Consider the following 17,485-nt stretch of genomic DNA (forward strand, 5'->3'; position numbering starts at 1 on the left):
TGTTGCCCATGGCAAGGAATTACCATGGGGAAAAAAGGAGGTATGACGACGTCACCCTACTCGGAATGTTAAAGAGTTTATCTGGTGTGAATGGATATCCTGGGAACAGCAAAGAGCTTAACTTTGAGTTTAAGCAAACTGTTTAAATGTAGCCTTGTTGCTCAGTATTATTTAATTATACCTTTACTTCTCCTTTAAATGGAACTGCACATGCCACCTACCTATGGCAAGCAATACACAAAGGACTTTGCAGATGTTTAATCTGTCGCAAGGTGCAGAGTGCAGCCTTACATGTTATTGCCCCAGGCATAAGTGCTCTGTTCTAGGGCCTAAGGGGTTTGATTTTGTTCTCCTTGGTGCTCAAGCACTTGCACCTTGGCCAATGATAAATTAGATACCTTCAATAAAGTCCTATCTTTTAACATATAGGTTACCTGATTGGCCTGCTTTCTTTACTGTCATACAGTGAGAAAATTACTTCAAGCTCTTCTCCCAAGTTAGAACACATTAAACTCTTCATCTGTACAAAGAGATGATGGTTGCTTGCTGGTACTGGAGTGTCTTTTTTTCGATGTCTGTGCTCCATCTGGTCAAAAGATAAAATAATCCTTGTTACTTAATAACTATTCAATTACTTTTACATCTGTTACATTGATCCCAAAATAGAGATCTTCCTAAAGGGGTGGGTCACCTTTAAATTGACTTCTAGTATGTTATAGAATGGCCTACTCCTAGCAACATTGCAATTGGAATTCATTATCTATTTTTAAAGTTTTTTAATTATTCCCTTCCTCTTCTACAACTTTCCAGATTTCAAGGGGGGATCCCTGACCCCGGGGAAACCAAAAAACTGTTGCTCTGTAAGCTTACAATGTTATTATTACTCTTTATTACTTGACTTTCTCTTTAGTCCCTCTCCTATTCCAGTCTCACATCCAAACCAAAGCCTGGTTGCTTATCTAAACGTGACACTAACTGGAGAGCTGCTGAACAAATCGCTAAATAATGGAAACACCTCAAAAAATGAAAAAAAAGAAAAGAAAAAAAAAAACAGTTGCAAATTGTCTCAGAACAACAATGTCTGTATCACACTAAAAATTAATTGATTACTTGAAAGGTGAGCAACCCCTATAAATATGTTTGTATAAGAGGCACCCCACAGGAACATATCAACAATGTAAACTTTCCTTGCAAAGGCAGATATGTTTGATTCTTTACCTGATTTTGCCACTCAAGTGATGGACTAATTAAGGATGATCTGATCTTGTACTAGCAAGGCTTGAACTAGGCCATTACCAAGTATACCACATTTATCAGTTAATTTAGTAAAATATCCTTTAGTCTATATGTTATAGACTATTTTTATGACGATGTTTCACAGTTGCAGAATTAGGAAAACAGTACCTTATTATTTGGTGAGAAAAATGTGGCAACAAAAATGAGGAAATATCTCAAACTGGTTTGCATTACAGTAGCTAAAAACAGTGTGGCTTATGGTTAATGTGGATAAGTCTTTGTTAAAAAGACTACACGTCTTCATATGCCCATTTGGGAAGCAATTTGACATTATTCCTGGTATTTCCCACCATGTCATTTTAAACAGGTGCAAAATTACATCAAACCATGACAGCAATAACAAATCATTGCCAATGTAAATTCTATAAATTATGCTTAATAATGTTATGTGATCAAATAACAGATGCATGTTTTTACATATTAAAGCACTTGGGTCAATAAAAGGAGCAGCAATTAATTAATACAGATGCACTTGTGCTCCTGGATAGAAATACTGAATGAATGAGCTATTAAGAAAAGAGGAAAAAGTAGAATGTTTCTAAACCACTTTAATTGAAGAGTTGCTATGGAAACAACTCATTTAAAATACATAGGACAAAAAGACGTAAGCAAGCCAAAATCTGCTGAGAACGTACCAATCTGTATAGTTCTGTGATGCTGATTTCCTCTGGATCAACCATTGCAAACTCCTTCCTTGGAACCAAATCTAGTCCTAATTGTCTGTGAAAGCAAAACAGAAGGAGAGTCAAAAGAAGTTTCATAAAAATAATCAGAGTGTGTGTAACCCTACACTTTTAACATTGTAGTCCCACTGTACCTGAGATGTACATGATTATTTAGTATTAATTCTAAGGCCTTTTAGGTACAGTGCTAAAAGGAAACAAATACATGCATAACAATAACATTTGTATTTGTGTACCTAACAAAGAATTTCTCTTGCTCATATAAATCATGTACTTCTGCAGGGTTCACAGATGGCTAAGAACTAGTAGGAATTATTATGATACTGCATTTAAGGACATGTAAACTCTACTTGTATAGTCTATTTGTATATAAACTATACTTTCTGGGGATGCACCGAATCCACTTTTTCAGATTTGGCTGAACCCCTGAATGCTTCGTAAAGGATGAGAAGAAGCAGGAATGCTTATTAGCCAATAGCCAATGTAAATTCCTGATGGAGGGGGCCAAGTGGGTTAGAGGAGGAAAATGAATCCTTAGTGATTAAGGAGAAATTGCAGCATTACTATTAACCTTTGAACAACTGGAGTGGCAGTTGTTAAAAGATTTTAAAGAGGCTATTCACTTATTAAACTTTTGTAGGGCATCAATATCAGTGAGGATCTGAGTTGGTCTCACCACGTTGGTGTGATCACAAAAGCTGCAAGACAGCGGCTCTTCTTTCTGCGGCGCCTGAGGAGGTTTGGCATGGACTCCAGAATACTCACAAACTTCTATCGATGCACCATTGAGAGTATTCTGTCCGGCTGTATCACCACCTGGTATGGCAGCTGTAATGCTTTGGACCGCAAAGCTCTGCAGAGGGTGGTAAGATCAGCACAGCGCATCACCAGAACTGAACTGCCGGCCATGCAGGACCTGTACAGACAGCGCTGTAGGAGGAAGATGCAGCGGATCCTCTCTGACCCCAGCCACAGACTTTTCACGCTCCTACCATCAGGCAGGCGGAACAGGAGCATCCAGACCCGCACCAGCAGATACAGAGACAGTTTCTACCCACAAGCCATCAGGCTTCTGAACTGCTGACATTCTGCCTCTCCATAACTACTGGACTCTTTGCAGTGTCACTTTAAGCAAAGCCACTTTAAATCCTCCCTGCACAATTTCAAATATTTCATTGCATTTTTTTATTGTAAATACTTGTACCTTTATTGCTCACTTTTATTATATTTAATATTTGTATTTTTTTTTTTTTTGTCTATGTAAAGTTGGGAGGAACACGGGTCAAAAAATTTCATTACAGTAATGATGCTTCATTGTTATTTGTATATGACAATAAAACTTGAAATTTGAAGCTAGGGGGTTTATATGGCCTTTAACCATGTGCCTTTGACATCTGATGTGGATAGAGGGTCACAAATGTATTAGCTACTGATGTTTTACCCACGTGTGCTCTTTACACACATAATAATTCACACAGCAGTGTTTATAGAAGAAACATGGGGGCTGTTTTGTTATTTTTTTTACTGAACGGTAACAATGGCAACAGCAGTTTTATTTATTTGAAGACTAACAATTCTGTGGTGCTGAGTGCTAACACTGTAGGGTAGAATGGATTTTGACTCAAATAAGTTTAAAACATTCTTATGAACTCAAACATTGATCAAAGCAGAACATTCCTTTATAACTGTGTAAACCTTGTAAGCTTTCAGGAAACAGTTAATAGCGCTACATTCCACTGTTTTATATTTAGCAAATATGCCACTTGGTTGTATTCTTTTTGTAAACGTTGTAGGTCAATGTTCCACAATAAATATGCCATTTCTTTCAGTGGAAAACATAAGTATATTCTTGGCCCTATTGCTTGGTATTGTCTTTGACCAGAAGAATTGCTTTCACTCCTCCGTGCAGAATTTTTCAGCTGTGCAATGTCTGGCCATATCATCTTATCCAAATTAAAGATTTCTGGAAAAACACAGGTCCCAAGCATTCTGAATAATAGAGCCTACACCTGTATAGCTGGCTTTTGACTTGGCAATTCAAGAACCTTATTTTTTTTTTAGCCATTCCTTGGTAGATTAAGTAGCAATTCTAGGGTCCATGTCATATTGCAAGGGCCCACTTTTGGTTGAGCTTCAATCTTCAAAAAAGATGACTTATCCTCAAGTACTCTGTGGTACAATTAAAAATTTATAGTGGATTCTATGAAGGGGGGTTGCCCAGTCCCTGATGCAGTAAAGCAGCCCTGAAACATGTCAGTTCTATCACTGTGCTTTACAGTTGATAACAGTTGCAACAATGTTGTCTTAGGTTTTCTGACAAGAAAGGGCCTGATCAACGGAGTCTTCCTTAAAATCATCGTCCAAAACCATCAGAATACAACTAGGCCAAAATGCCTGGTGCATTTTGGGCATATGCTCCCTTAACCAGTCTATGATTAAAGGCACATGCTCCTGAAATGTGACAGCTATTTTGCTTCATTATGTTGTTTTTGGTTTTCAATAAACATGCCTTCGGGTTCTGTGACATTATACCTCTCTTTGCCTTGTCTGTCGAGAGCACATTGTACCAGAAGCTGTGCCATTGGCTTAGGTGACCCTGGGCAAACTTTAATTTTAGCCTGATGCTAAAGCTTTCCTTCTGGCATACAGTGCCAGTTTTCCACCCCCTCAAACCCTGCCCCCTACAATGTACGTCAATGCACACACATCATTCGCTTACTTATTGGTTGGTGATTACCTTTAGCTCACTAGTTCCTATAGACACCGGTACCACTAATGACTGGGCACGGGGATGAAAATGCGTGTCCAGTCTCCAGAGCTCTGGTTGTCTGTAGGAAGGAAGAATTACAAGTGTGGTACATGCTGCCCTGGAAAACATGCCACCCTGGGCCCAGGCCTTTGTGGCCTTGCCACAAATCCAGGCCTGTTGACACAGCTCCCATGTAGATTTAATTTGAAAATCCTCTTTCTAATGGTAGACTTTGATATAAACAGGAGTGAGAGCAATCTGTAGGTCCCTTAAAGAAATTCTGTGCCTCTTTTAGCATCCTGCATCTCCTATTAGGATAAACTTGCTGGGATGTCCTGGCTATGGCAGGAGTTTGATAGCTTCTTCACTTGTAGAGCTTGTAAATCTTCCAGACAATCTTCCAGTGCAATAAATTATGTCCATTTGATTGGCAATCTTTTTAAATCCCCTTCCCAGACTTTTAGGCATCTATAAACCCTCTTTCTAAAGGCCTCAGAGAACAACAGAGGGCAAACCAAACTAAGGGGTATATTTATCATGTTGTTAAAAAGTGGAGTGAAACATTACTGGTGATGTTGCCCAGGGCAACCAATCAGCAGTTACATAGTTACATAGGGTTGAAAAAAGACCAGAGTCCATCAAGTTCAACCCTTCCAAGTAAACCCAGCACACACAAATCTATACTGACCTATCAATACACTCACATACATAAACTATATACAGTGGCTTGCAAAAGTATTCGGCCCCCTTCAACTTTTCCACATTTTGTCACATTACAGCCACAAACATGAATCAATTTTATTGGAATTCCACGTGAAAGACCAACACAAAGTGGTGTACATGTGAGAAGTGGAACGAAAATCATACATGATTCCAAACATTTTTTACAAATAAATAACTGCAAAGTGGGGTGTGCGTAATTATTCAGCCCCCTGAGTCAATACTTTGTAGAACCACCTTTTGCTGCAATTACAGCTGCCAGTCTTTTAGGGTATGTCTCTACCAGCTTTGCACATCTAGAGACTGAAATCCTTGCCCATTCTTCTTTGCAAAACAGCTCCAGCTCAGTCAGATTAGATGGACAGCGTTTGTGAACAGCAGTTTTCAGATCTTGCCACAGATTCTCAATTGGATTTAGATCTGGACTTTGACTGGGCCATTCTAACACATGGATATGTTTTGTTTTAAACCATTCCATTGTTGCCCTGGCTTTATGTTTAGGGTCGTTGTCCTGCTGGAAGGTAAACCTCCGCCCCAGTCTCAAGTCTTTTGCAGACTCCAAGAGGTTTTCTTCCAAGATTGCCCTGTATTTGGCTCCATCCATTTTCCCATCAACTCTGACCAGCTTCCCTGTCCCTGCTGAAGAGAAGCACCCCCAGAGCATGATGCTGCCACCACCATATCTGACAGTGGGGATGGTGTGTTCAGAGTGATGTGCAGTGTTAGTTTTCCGCCACACATAGCGTTTTGCATTTTGGCCAAAAAGTTCCATTTTGGTCTCATCTGACCATAGCACCTTCTTCCACATGTTTGCTGTGTCCCCCACATGGCTTGTGGTAAACTGCAAACGGGACTTCTTATGGTTTTCTGTTAACAATGGCTTTCTTCTTGCCACTCTTCCATAAAGGCCGACTTTGTGCACTGCACGACTAATAGTTGTCCTATGGACAGATTCCCCCACCTGAGCTGTAGATCTCTGCAGCTCGTCCAGAGTCACCATGGGCCTCTTGGCTGCATTTCTGATCAGCGCTCTCCTTGTTTGGCCTGTGAGTTTAGGTGGACAGCCTTGTCTTGGTAGGTTTACAGTTGTGCCATACTCCTTCCATTTCTGAATGATCACTTGAACAGTGCTCCATGGGATGTTCAAGGCTTTGGAAATCTTTTTGTAGCCTAAGCCTGCTTTAAATTTCTCAATAACTTAATCCTTGACCTGTCTGGTGTGTTCTTTGGACTTCATGGTGTTGTTGCTCCCAATATTCTCGTAGACAATCTCTGAGGCCGTCACAGAGCAGCTGTATTTGTACTGACATTAGATTACACACAGGTGCACTCTATTTAGTCATTAGCACTCATCAGGCAATGTCTATGGGCAACTGACTGCACTCAGACCAAAGGGGGCTGAATAATTACGCACACCCCACTTTGCAGTTATTTATTTGTAAAAAATGTTTGGAATCATGTATGATTTTCGTTCCACTTCTCACGTGTACTCCACTTTGTATTGGTCTTTCATGTGGAATTCCAATAAAATTGATTCATGTTTGTGGCTGTAATGTGACAAAATGTGGAAAAGTTGAAGGGGGCTGAATACTTTTGCAAGCCACTGTATACCAACATCAATACTAACTATAGATTTTAGTATCACAACAGCCTTGGATACTATGCTTGTTCAAGAACTCATTCAAGCCCCTCTTAAAGGCATTAACAGAATCTGCCATCACAACATCACTAGGAAGGGCATTCCACAACCTCACTGCCCTTACTGTGAATGTTAGATTAAAACAGTTAGAAAACCAAAGCAAAGCATCTGACTGGCTGCTATAAGCAACATCAGTGGTAATGTTTTACTCCACGTTTTACACAGCATGATAAATATACCCCTAAATGTCAGAGATTTCAATAAATCCTCCAAGACCCTCTCTAACCATGTTCTAATCATTTGCACCTGATCTGGTGCACCTTAGTCTAAGTAATATTTTTAACACAGGTGAAATTTGTACTTATATTTGTTTCAATTTACGGATTACGGATTGGATTTAAAAATTCAAATGACTGATTTTATTTTTGACATGTCTGTTTTATGAGTGTAGTCGCCCATTAAGCTGTGTAAAATAAGTGCAAATGTAGTAAGTATTTAGCTTGCGGTGTCACTGAACTGTTGTACAGTTGTCAGTTTATTCAATAATCAGTTTTAACTCGATCCTTAAGGGAATGAAGTTTCAAGTTTCAGACAATTGCCTTTCAAGCCCCTGGATGAGTCGTTTCGGGTGGAAGCCATAGAGGCCAAAAGTGTGTCCAATTTCAGTGTTTTGGTGCCACCTCCCAAAATCTCCCAATGTGCAAATGCCCTTAAGAACTCTGAATCCTGCAGTGATGCATATAATGCTTTTCAGATAGGATCTTGAAGCACTGTGGACTGAATGTTCTTTTACTGAGAATGCTAGACTCCTGAATAATGCACTAAATCAGGAAAGTGTTTGTTGTTTAACATTCATTCTTACAGCACACAGATGAAAGTGCCAATCCTATCTGGGATGTTATCACAACCCTGCTGTGTCATTTTCTTTATAAAGTTCTGCATATTTACTTCTCATCCTGAAGAAAAAGACAATCTAGCTTTAAATGTTAATTTTTAATCTACGCTGAACCATTAAAAATTATTTTGATCTTGATCAGTCTCTAGAAACTACAAAGCTAGAAACAAGACTGCACTAATTTACATACACCAAACAAACCCAAGATGAAAAATTTACATTCATCAATGAATTTATAATACTACATAAAGCTATCTACAAACTAAAAGCAGCACAGTTATGTCATATATTTTGACATTTCCCATCAGAATTGATCTAATAATTAAATGAATCCAGTTTTTTAACATTTACATTAATAATAAAAACTGCTTCCTGGGGGTAGCAGTTCAAAACCAAGCTTTCGCACAGCACGAATCTTGGAAAGTAAATCTATACTGTTGGCATATAAAAATAACGGCTGGCATTTTCCATCTGTTCATCTGTCATTATCTCTATCGAGTAGTTTCTAATGACAAGAGAATTTCCAGTGTGCCATAAACTAACCGGTAGGCATTCAGTATGCTTGTGGTATATTTAAAAAAAAAAAAAAAAAAAGGAATAAGCAAATAGATTTTTACAAAATGTTCTACTGCACTACACAACAGAACAGAGATGTTGAATTGGGTTAACAATGTTAGCAATTTACATGCCGCAAGACTATAACTTCCAGGATAACTCCATTAGCTGGGAACAAGTATACATTTTGAAAAACAGATAGATCTATTGTCTGGAATGCTTTGGACCTGGGTTCTCCAGAAAGGGGGCTTCTGTATAGAGGTCTTGCCTGATAAAAAAAAAATAATATTCAAGCATTTACCGTATTTTTCGCCGTATAAGACGCACTTTTTCTTCCCCAAAACTGGGGGGGAAAAGTTGGTGCGTCTTATACGAGGAATACTCATCGCAAGTCATAGCCGGAGGCTCCTTCTCTCTTATGCGGCAGTGTCAGGCCTTTTTATAAGGTTGCACCCGTGCGTATGACGTCACACGTCAGCGACGAGGCGCAACCTTATAGAAGTGCCTGTTGCAGCGGCATAAGAGAGAAGGAGCCTCTGGCGATGATTTGGTCTGTTGGGGGTACTTTCTATGGGGGCAATTGGGGGCACTGTGTGTGGGGGCTACTGTCTATTGGGGGTACTGTGTATGGGGGCAATAGAGGCACTCTGTATGGGGGCAATTGGGGCACTGTGTATGGGGGAAATTGGGGCACTGTGTATGGGGGAAATTGGGGCACTGTATGGGGGCACTTTCTATTGGGGGCACTGTGTGTGGGGGCTACTGTCTATGGGGCAATTGGGGCACTGTGTATGGGGGCACTGTTTATGGGGGCAATTGGGGTACTGTGTATGGGGGCACTTTCTATTGGGGCACTGTGTGTGGGGGCTACTGTCTATGGGGCAATTAGGGCACTGTGTATGGGGGCACTTTCGTAATATTAGGGGGAATATTACCCCCCCCGTGGACGTCCATACCATGCGTCCTCTTCCCCTTGCAGTGCCGATCGGCGCGCACTGACACTGCTGACATTGGTGCGCGCACCTCTAGCCATGAAAAGCACACAGCAGGATGGCAAGTACTTGATAATTAGTATATTATATAGTTCAGAATCTTTTTTTTCTAGATTTTTCTCCTTTAAAATTGGGTGCGTCTTATATTCCGGAGCGTCTTATACAGCGAAAAATACGGTACGGTAACACAAAACTGTTTTGCCATCAACACGGATTTACATTATATAGTTTATACTGAAAAAATAACTATGAATAGAACATTACAGATCATGGCATTGGCAAAAGTAATTTGGCAAACTATATAAGGTGTTTCACTGAACCTACTCTATACTTTCAAAGTGAGATAACACATTTACAGGGGCATTCGTGCCCCCTGGGTGGCCTGAGGCGGCCTTTCAGATGTAGCCCCTCATCATTGCTAATACACAGAGAGCAATCGTAATCTCTGCACTAGAAGAACCAAATTTTGATGTAAAAATTGTCACCATGAGCATTTTCTTGCTGCCCCTGGTGACTTGTGAGCTGCTGCCGCATGAGGGGAGTTTTGCAACTTGCCTCATGGCAGCAGCATCCCTGCACTACACACTGCAGTGACATAGAATGTCACTGTAGCATTACATAGAGAAAAGTTTCCTTTATGAATTTCTGAATACTTCATGTGTTTTCAAATTTTCAGTTTTAATTGCTGCTTTCTCATTTCCTCAGATAATCTCCTTAAATATAGCTAAATGTCCTCATAGCTACACACTTACTTTCTACTGTCCATTTCTGTTGCCTATTGCCCCCACCAGTATGCCGACTTAATTTTCCACATCTCTTTCTAATCCTCCAATTATGATTAATATGATGGTTCTCTGTGTTTGTTTGGCTGACCCCTAAATGATATTTGAATCCATATTTAAAGCATTTGTGGTCAGATTTCAGGTCGCTGAAACATATAAGCTTAATATGCGCTCAAAATGTGCCAAAAATGGATTTGCAAAGACCCAAGTAACAATGCCCAGCAAGCATAAAGCCTTTAATGCTCTATTAAACAAAGCCTTAATACTGCAAATGCAATGTTAAATATTTGACAATAATACAATATTACTTCCAAGGTTAAAAAGTACAATCACTGCACTGCAAAGCTTATATATAACAAACATGTCTAGCCGTTATTAGGACACGGTATCGCCTAATGCAGCCTATCTTTTCAGGGACTATCTTCTTACCCATGGGAGCATTAACAGGTAGTTTTGGTTCAAAGGTGCTGGACTTCAGTCTGCTGTTTACCCCCAAAATAACACATCACCCACCTGACTTATTAGAGTGTGTGATTCCATAAAACTGCTGGCTACCGGCCCATTTACCAATCTGACAAGTTACATAGTGGCCTTTTATAGGTTTGGAGAACATCTTAACAGTGCAAAAGTTTTGCAAGGAAGATAACTTTAAAAAAAAAATAAAAATAAATATATATATATATTTTTTTTTTTATTTTAAAGATGTATCATTAAATTAACCAGGCAACACAATCTACAGCAGCTAGTAGCTATATGAAGTAGAAGTGAAATATGAGAACAAAATGTATTTGTGTGCATGTAAATTATGTTAAAGAAGCAGGAAGGCTTCTCTTGTTGGAACATTAATTTACCACATGAAAGGTGTTTTTATCATCACTGTAAAAATGCACATGGCTGTGTATTCCAGTAGCACTATATAAATACAGATATGCATACATTTATATACATACATACTACTGGGGATAGGGGCACTTAAACAAGCAAGATCAAGTACATAGATATGCACTGAGCCAGTTTTCAATTATCCCTAATTCCAAGTAACAGTCCATTCCCCTATGTGTATGGAATGGAAACTTTTCCTCACATTTTTGTAACTGCCTTTAAAACATGGGTTGTATTTGCTACAATGCCCAGCGTCAAAAGTAAATCTTCAAGTTGAAGTTTAAGACAGCTCAGGCTTGCTCTGTAAGTAGTAGTCTTACCTCACAGTCAGTCTCATGTTTTGATCATGTTATAGTGTATAATTTTGGTCAGAAAATGCACTCTTTCTGCACCGTGACAGGCAAATGAAATTCAAGCTAGTTACTGTAAATACAGGGCACAGAAACAGTTTTTGGTTACTGACTACAGGATCAGGTACAGAGGGTGGTTGTTAAAGGTACATTCTTTTCTTTGAGTAAGGTTCTCAGTGGGGTCCCACAGGGTTCTGTATTGGGTCCATTTTTGTTTAACTTGACACAAAACTCTGCAGACCAGTCAATTCTATCCAGGATGTGGCATGCTTGCAGCAGGATCTTGACCAACTGGCAATCTGGGCAGCTAAGTGGCAGATGAGATTTAATGTGGATAATCATGCACCTGGGATGTAAAAATATGCAAGCCACTTATACCCTTAATGGGACTGCACTAGCCAAATCCATAATGGAGAACGACCTTGTAGACCTTGTAGATAATAAACTTGGCTGTAGCAACAATGCCAGGCAGCAGCTGCAAGGGCAAACAAGGTTTTGAGCTGTATTAAAAGGGGTATAGATTCACGGGAGGAGGGTGTTATTCTTCCCCTTTACAGAGTGCTAGTAAGGCCCCATCTAGAATATGCTTTCCAGTTTTGGTCTCCAGTGCTCAATCGGGACATTATTGAATTAGAGAGGGTCCAGAGAAGGGCAACTAAGCTGGTAAAGGGTATGGAAAGTCTCAGTTATGAAGAAAGACTGGCCAAGTTGGGTCTGTTGGAGAAGAGGCACTTAAGAGGTGACATGATAACTATGTATAAATATATAAGAGGATCATATAATAACCTTTCTAATGTTTTATTTACCAGTAGGTCCTTCCAACGGATACGAGGGCACCCACTCCGTTTAGAAGAAGGGAGATTCCATTTAAATATTCTGAAAGATTTTTTTACTCTGAGAGCTGTAAAGTTGTGGAATTCCCTCCCCAGTTGTGCTGGTTGATACATTATATAGCTTTAAGAAGGGGCTGGATGAGAACATATTTTTGCCGCTTTATAGGTCCCTGGTAAGGCCTCACCTTGAGTATGCAGTGCAGTTTTGGGCTCCAGTCCTTAAGAAGGATATTAATGAGCTGGAGAGAGTGCAGAGACGTGCAACTAAACTGGTAAAGGGGATGGAAGATTTAAGCTATGAGGTTAGACTGTCGAGGTTGGGGTTGTTTTCTCTGGAAAAGAGGCGCTTGCGAGGGGACATGATTACTCTGTACAAGTACATTAGAGGGGATTATAGGCAGTTGGGGGATGTTCTTTTTTCCCATAAAAACAATCAGCGCACCAGAGGTCACCCCTATAGATTAGAGGAACAGAGCTTCCATTTGAAGCAGCGTAGGTGGTTTTTCACGGTGAGGGCAGTGAGGCTGTGGAATGCCCTTCCTAGTGATGTGGTAATGGCAGACTCTGTTAATGCCTTTAAGAGGGGCCTGGATGAGTTTTTGAACAAGCAGAATATCCAAGGCTATTGTGATACTAATATCTACAGTTAGTATTACTGGTTGTATATATATAGTTTATGTATGTGAGTGTATAGATTGGTTAGTATAGGTTGTGTGCTGGGTTTACTCGGATGGGTTGAACTTGATGGACAATGGTCTTTTTTCAACCCTATGTAACTATGTAACTATGTAACTATGGATGGCTTCTTAGCAAGTGAGAGAATACAGGGTTATGGCACATAGCTCTTAGTACAAGTTTATCCAGGGACTGGTCCGATTGCCATCTTGGAGTCAGGAAGGAATTTTTTTCCCATCTGCGGCAAATTTGAGAGGCTTCAGATGGGGTTTTTGCCTTCCTCTGGATCAACTAGAAGTTAGGCATTATGGTTGAACGTGATGGACAGATGGTCTTTTTTCAACCTAACTTACTATGTTACTACTATGTATTATTTTATTTCCCTTGGTTAATGTCAACTTTATTTTTCTTAGTCTTGGCTCTATTTTTACCATAAAGATTTTATGCTAATAAAAACTAAAAATGATATCTATTAATATCTATTACTCACTCATTTCCCCAGTCCAGGCGAGCTGTGATGTGTCGTTTCACGTCCTTCATTCGATCATGAGTCAAATGTCCCAAAAGAACTTGTCTGCGCAGATCTAATATCTCATTCATAATGTGCCCCAGACGATGAAATAGATCCCCTTCATTTTTCTACCATAAAAAGGTATATAATAAAAATCACTTATCAGAGAGTAACAGCTAGATTGTAAGCTCTCACAGACAAGTTCCTCTGACCTCAAGTTAATTGTTTGCTTGTGTCATACTGCACACTCCTAAATAATTGGCAAAGAATTACAGAGTATGTGTATGATTTATAATTATATAATAATAATATATGTATGTTTAGCGGCTCTCCAGAGCCAGCTTTGCTGACTCTTACCTTAATACTGACACACCCCACTGTGAAAACCTAGAGGCATCACTAGGTCCAGGGTGACAGCAGTTCTTTACTTAGTGTCAATAGGCAAAGTTACATACCATTCATCAGAAAAAGAAGGATGGATGCATTGGCAACCATGTGAAAGTACAGGCGCACTCTTGGATGTAAGTGTCTTAAAAAAAGGTGTTAACTTGCACTCTCTATTGCATCGCATCTAGTTTAGAGCATCCTCACCAGCGGGTACATTCGTAAATGACCATTACACTCTTTGGGCTTGTTTACATGTAAGATTTTGGGTTGCATTTTTAGGAGTCTTATTCCTGTTGTTCTCTACACATGATGTCCTTGGGATGACATTTTAAATTTAGATTTCCATGTTCCCATATTCAAAAAATTATCAGCCTCACTTAGAACACAACTAAAGTGAGTCAGATTTACTAACACAGATGCTAAATTGGACCAGCACTGTTTCAAATTGGTTGCCATTTAGTTTTGATCCAATTACTACAAATTAGAAAATTAAAATGAATATCTATTGCATTGCTATTAGCATCTGCACTAGAGAAATATAACATCAAAGTTTTATAAAAAAAAAAAAATTTGGACAATGTGTATACCAGGTTTTTGCAGAATCCGATATCTCCATGGGTTATGCTAAAATACTCAGTTTAATATAAAAATAACAGCTGAGGGAAGATAAACCATTAAACAGAGATTTTTAAATTCAAAGAAGGCCACAAAGTTGTTCTTGCCCATCCCATTACAAAGGTGCTTAACTCTGTATCTCTATATGTTAGACTTAGGGGCTGATTTACTTACCCACGAACGGGTCGAATGGAGTCCGATTGCGTTTTTTTCGCATTTCGCGTTAAGTTTTAACGCTACGAAAAATGCGCAACTTTTCGCGTAAGTTTTAACGCTACGAAAAATGCGCAACTTTTTACGCAACTTTCGTAATGGATACGAAAAACTCGCGTTTTTACGCAAAAATCGTATTGGTAACGAAAAATTCGTACAGAATCCGAAAAAATCGCAAAACATACGAAAAAGTCGCAAAATGTTCGTTTTCAAGTCGGAACTTTTCCAATTCGGGTCGGATTCGTGGGTTAGTAAATCAGCCCCTTAGTTAAGTCCCCTTAACATTTAGAGTCCCACCGGTTTTATAATATTTTTGAACTAGTTAAAACCGTTCCCTAAGGCAAAAAAAGTAAAGATTGCAGAAGCATCAGTTTCCTGCTTCTACTGCCTTTACATGGGCTTAGGTCTATTATGTTGTGCAATTGTTAATTTATCCCTGCTAATACACAAGGCCCAAGTGTATAAATATAATTCATGAAGGGTCATTTACGACCTAAAGTACAGAGTGCAAAGTGCAATTTCAGACAGTGTCACTTTTGCCGAGCAGTACAGTATCACAATCCTATAATCAATGACTCACCAGCACACTTATGACAACATAGAATGTAGCAGGACTGATTTTGAATTTAACAAAACTTACCACATAAAGCTGTTTCCACATTGTACCCCAGTCTCTCAGTGTTGAGGTCATCTCTGTAATAACTGCATCTTCAGTAGGAACAACCATTTCAAACTGCCTGTGAGAATAACAATATTTTAGAGGTTTTACAGTAAATACACAGCCTTCTGTAGAAAGGTGTCAGACTTCTACTGCTGCAAATGGAAACAGCTCATATCAGACCACTCACAAAATGCATGTAGTAGCTATGGAAACCATTATATTAGCGCTTTTACACACTGGCATTTTTTGCATTTGCTACAGAGTGCTAGATAGAGTGCACATTCCACTGCACTGGAACGCAAGATGTGCAAGCGAAGGGTGACATTTAAAAATATCTATTGATATAAATGTGACACTGACCAAAATACATATTTTATTATTACAGTGCATTTATTTTAAGCACTTAATTATTCAAACGTTGTTAGCCAGTTCTCTTATGCAGAGCTTAAAAGTCCCTCAGAGACAGATAATTTTCACTCAGACAAACCAAATGCTGAAAACTAATTACCTATTGTTTTTCACCCTGCAGATTATACATATTACATTTCTGACTGGCTCAGCAGGTCACCTAGCTATATGGTGTAAACATTAACCTGGAAGCTCTTCTTTGCACTTTAATTACAAAAGCTGGTTATGCAGCACTAATGAATAGTTATCAATACAGAAAAGTCAATTCATAACCAAAAATCGGTTTTCTGTAGATGGACATACCAAGCTGTTGGACACTCAGCAGTGTTATAGAGAACATTGTAGGGCCAAAGGGAGACTGTAATTTACTAGTAGATCTTGAGCTGGTGATCAATAGATCAAATCAGCAAAACAATGTCTAAAAACCAATCCATTAGATAACTATTCCTGGTTCTTTCAGGAATATACATTAAAAAAATACTTGTTGAATGGTTGAGACATGATACATTTATATACAAACATATAAAAGTACATACTTTTTGACTTATATATATATATATATATAAAAGATACTTGGTACAGTAACTCAGAACAACTAATCAACAGGAAGCATTTACTTGTTACCTGTTTAAAAGCAAACATTTTACTGGTTTATAAGTTAGTGTACCTGGGAAACTTAGTAGCTTTATTGCATACACAGGTGTGTAAAAGAAAAAAAGGTATATAAAAGAAAACATGACATTTCAGCACTAGGCAGTTTGAGAATGAAACTAGTTTTAGCTTATGTCCCAGTGTGTACTTGTAGTTTGTCTCTGCCTTAGGATGCACTGTTATGTAGGCAGCCCCAAGCCAATTTACTCCACAAATTGATGTATTAAATGGTCAGTGATCTTTGTCATCTTATTTGCAGGGAAAATATGGTTATCAAGAATATACTACATACAATGTGGTTCATTTTAATCATGTTGTCCAGCCAACTGGGCATGTATGGAACCATAAATGTTGAAATATTGACACACCCACCATACAACTACTGATGTGCCTTCTCAGTAAGTGGAAGGAATCTTTAGGATGTGGAAATGAAAGAAGCCACTGTTTTGGTTCACAGAGATCTGTTGATCTGTTGGTTCAGGACATAGGAAGATGGAATGAATCACTGCTATGTGATTCTCTATATTCAATCATTTCATAAGCATGCTGTTTCAGTCACATTACAGGAAGATCAGCCTGACAAAGGCAGCCTTAACTCTACAATAAACAATGAATTGGTAACATTTGTTTAAACTGTAAGCAGTTACTAGTATGCACCACATACTGCTGTATTGCAGGAACTGCTTTTAGCAATGTTTCAGAAGGTAATACCTCCAGATTTGACTGTTCCTTATAGAAACTGTTTGAAGCCACATGGATCCAGGAAAGAAAACCCAGGTGATACCTGGGTTTGAGAGGTTTCTCACCACCCCCCACTGCAGTCATAAAAAATGTGCACTTTGCTAGAAACTCACCAGTACCAGCAGCAAATCTATCCTACACACCGTTTAGAGCTTTCTAAAAGAATGGAACTCTTAGGGGTATACTTACTATGCTATGTAAAAAGTGGAGTGAAGCATTACCAGTGATGTTGCCCAGGGCAACCAAT

General features: G+C 39.1%; 1 protein-coding gene across 3 annotated transcripts in view; it reads right to left on the reverse strand.

Annotated features, from left to right (window-relative positions):
- The window catches only part of dock4 (dedicator of cytokinesis 4), a 169,817-nt gene that overhangs the window by 87,670 nt on the left and 64,662 nt on the right, over positions 1-17,485 (reverse strand). For all 3 annotated transcript variants that reach the window (XM_002932824.5, XM_031898963.1, XM_031898962.1), the window contains exons 5-8: positions 15,418-15,514; positions 13,542-13,690; positions 1,932-2,016; positions 435-586 (exon numbers count right to left, since the gene is read on the reverse strand). In XM_002932824.5, coding sequence (XP_002932870.3) covers positions 435-586; positions 1,932-2,016; positions 13,542-13,690; positions 15,418-15,514 — 483 coding nt within the window. The remainder of the gene's footprint in view (positions 1-434; positions 587-1,931; positions 2,017-13,541; positions 13,691-15,417; positions 15,515-17,485) is intronic.

Source organism: Xenopus tropicalis, chromosome 3, assembly GCF_000004195.4.
Source record: "Xenopus tropicalis strain Nigerian chromosome 3, UCB_Xtro_10.0, whole genome shotgun sequence".
In the NCBI taxonomy this organism is placed as follows: domain Eukaryota; kingdom Metazoa; phylum Chordata; class Amphibia; order Anura; family Pipidae; genus Xenopus; species Xenopus tropicalis.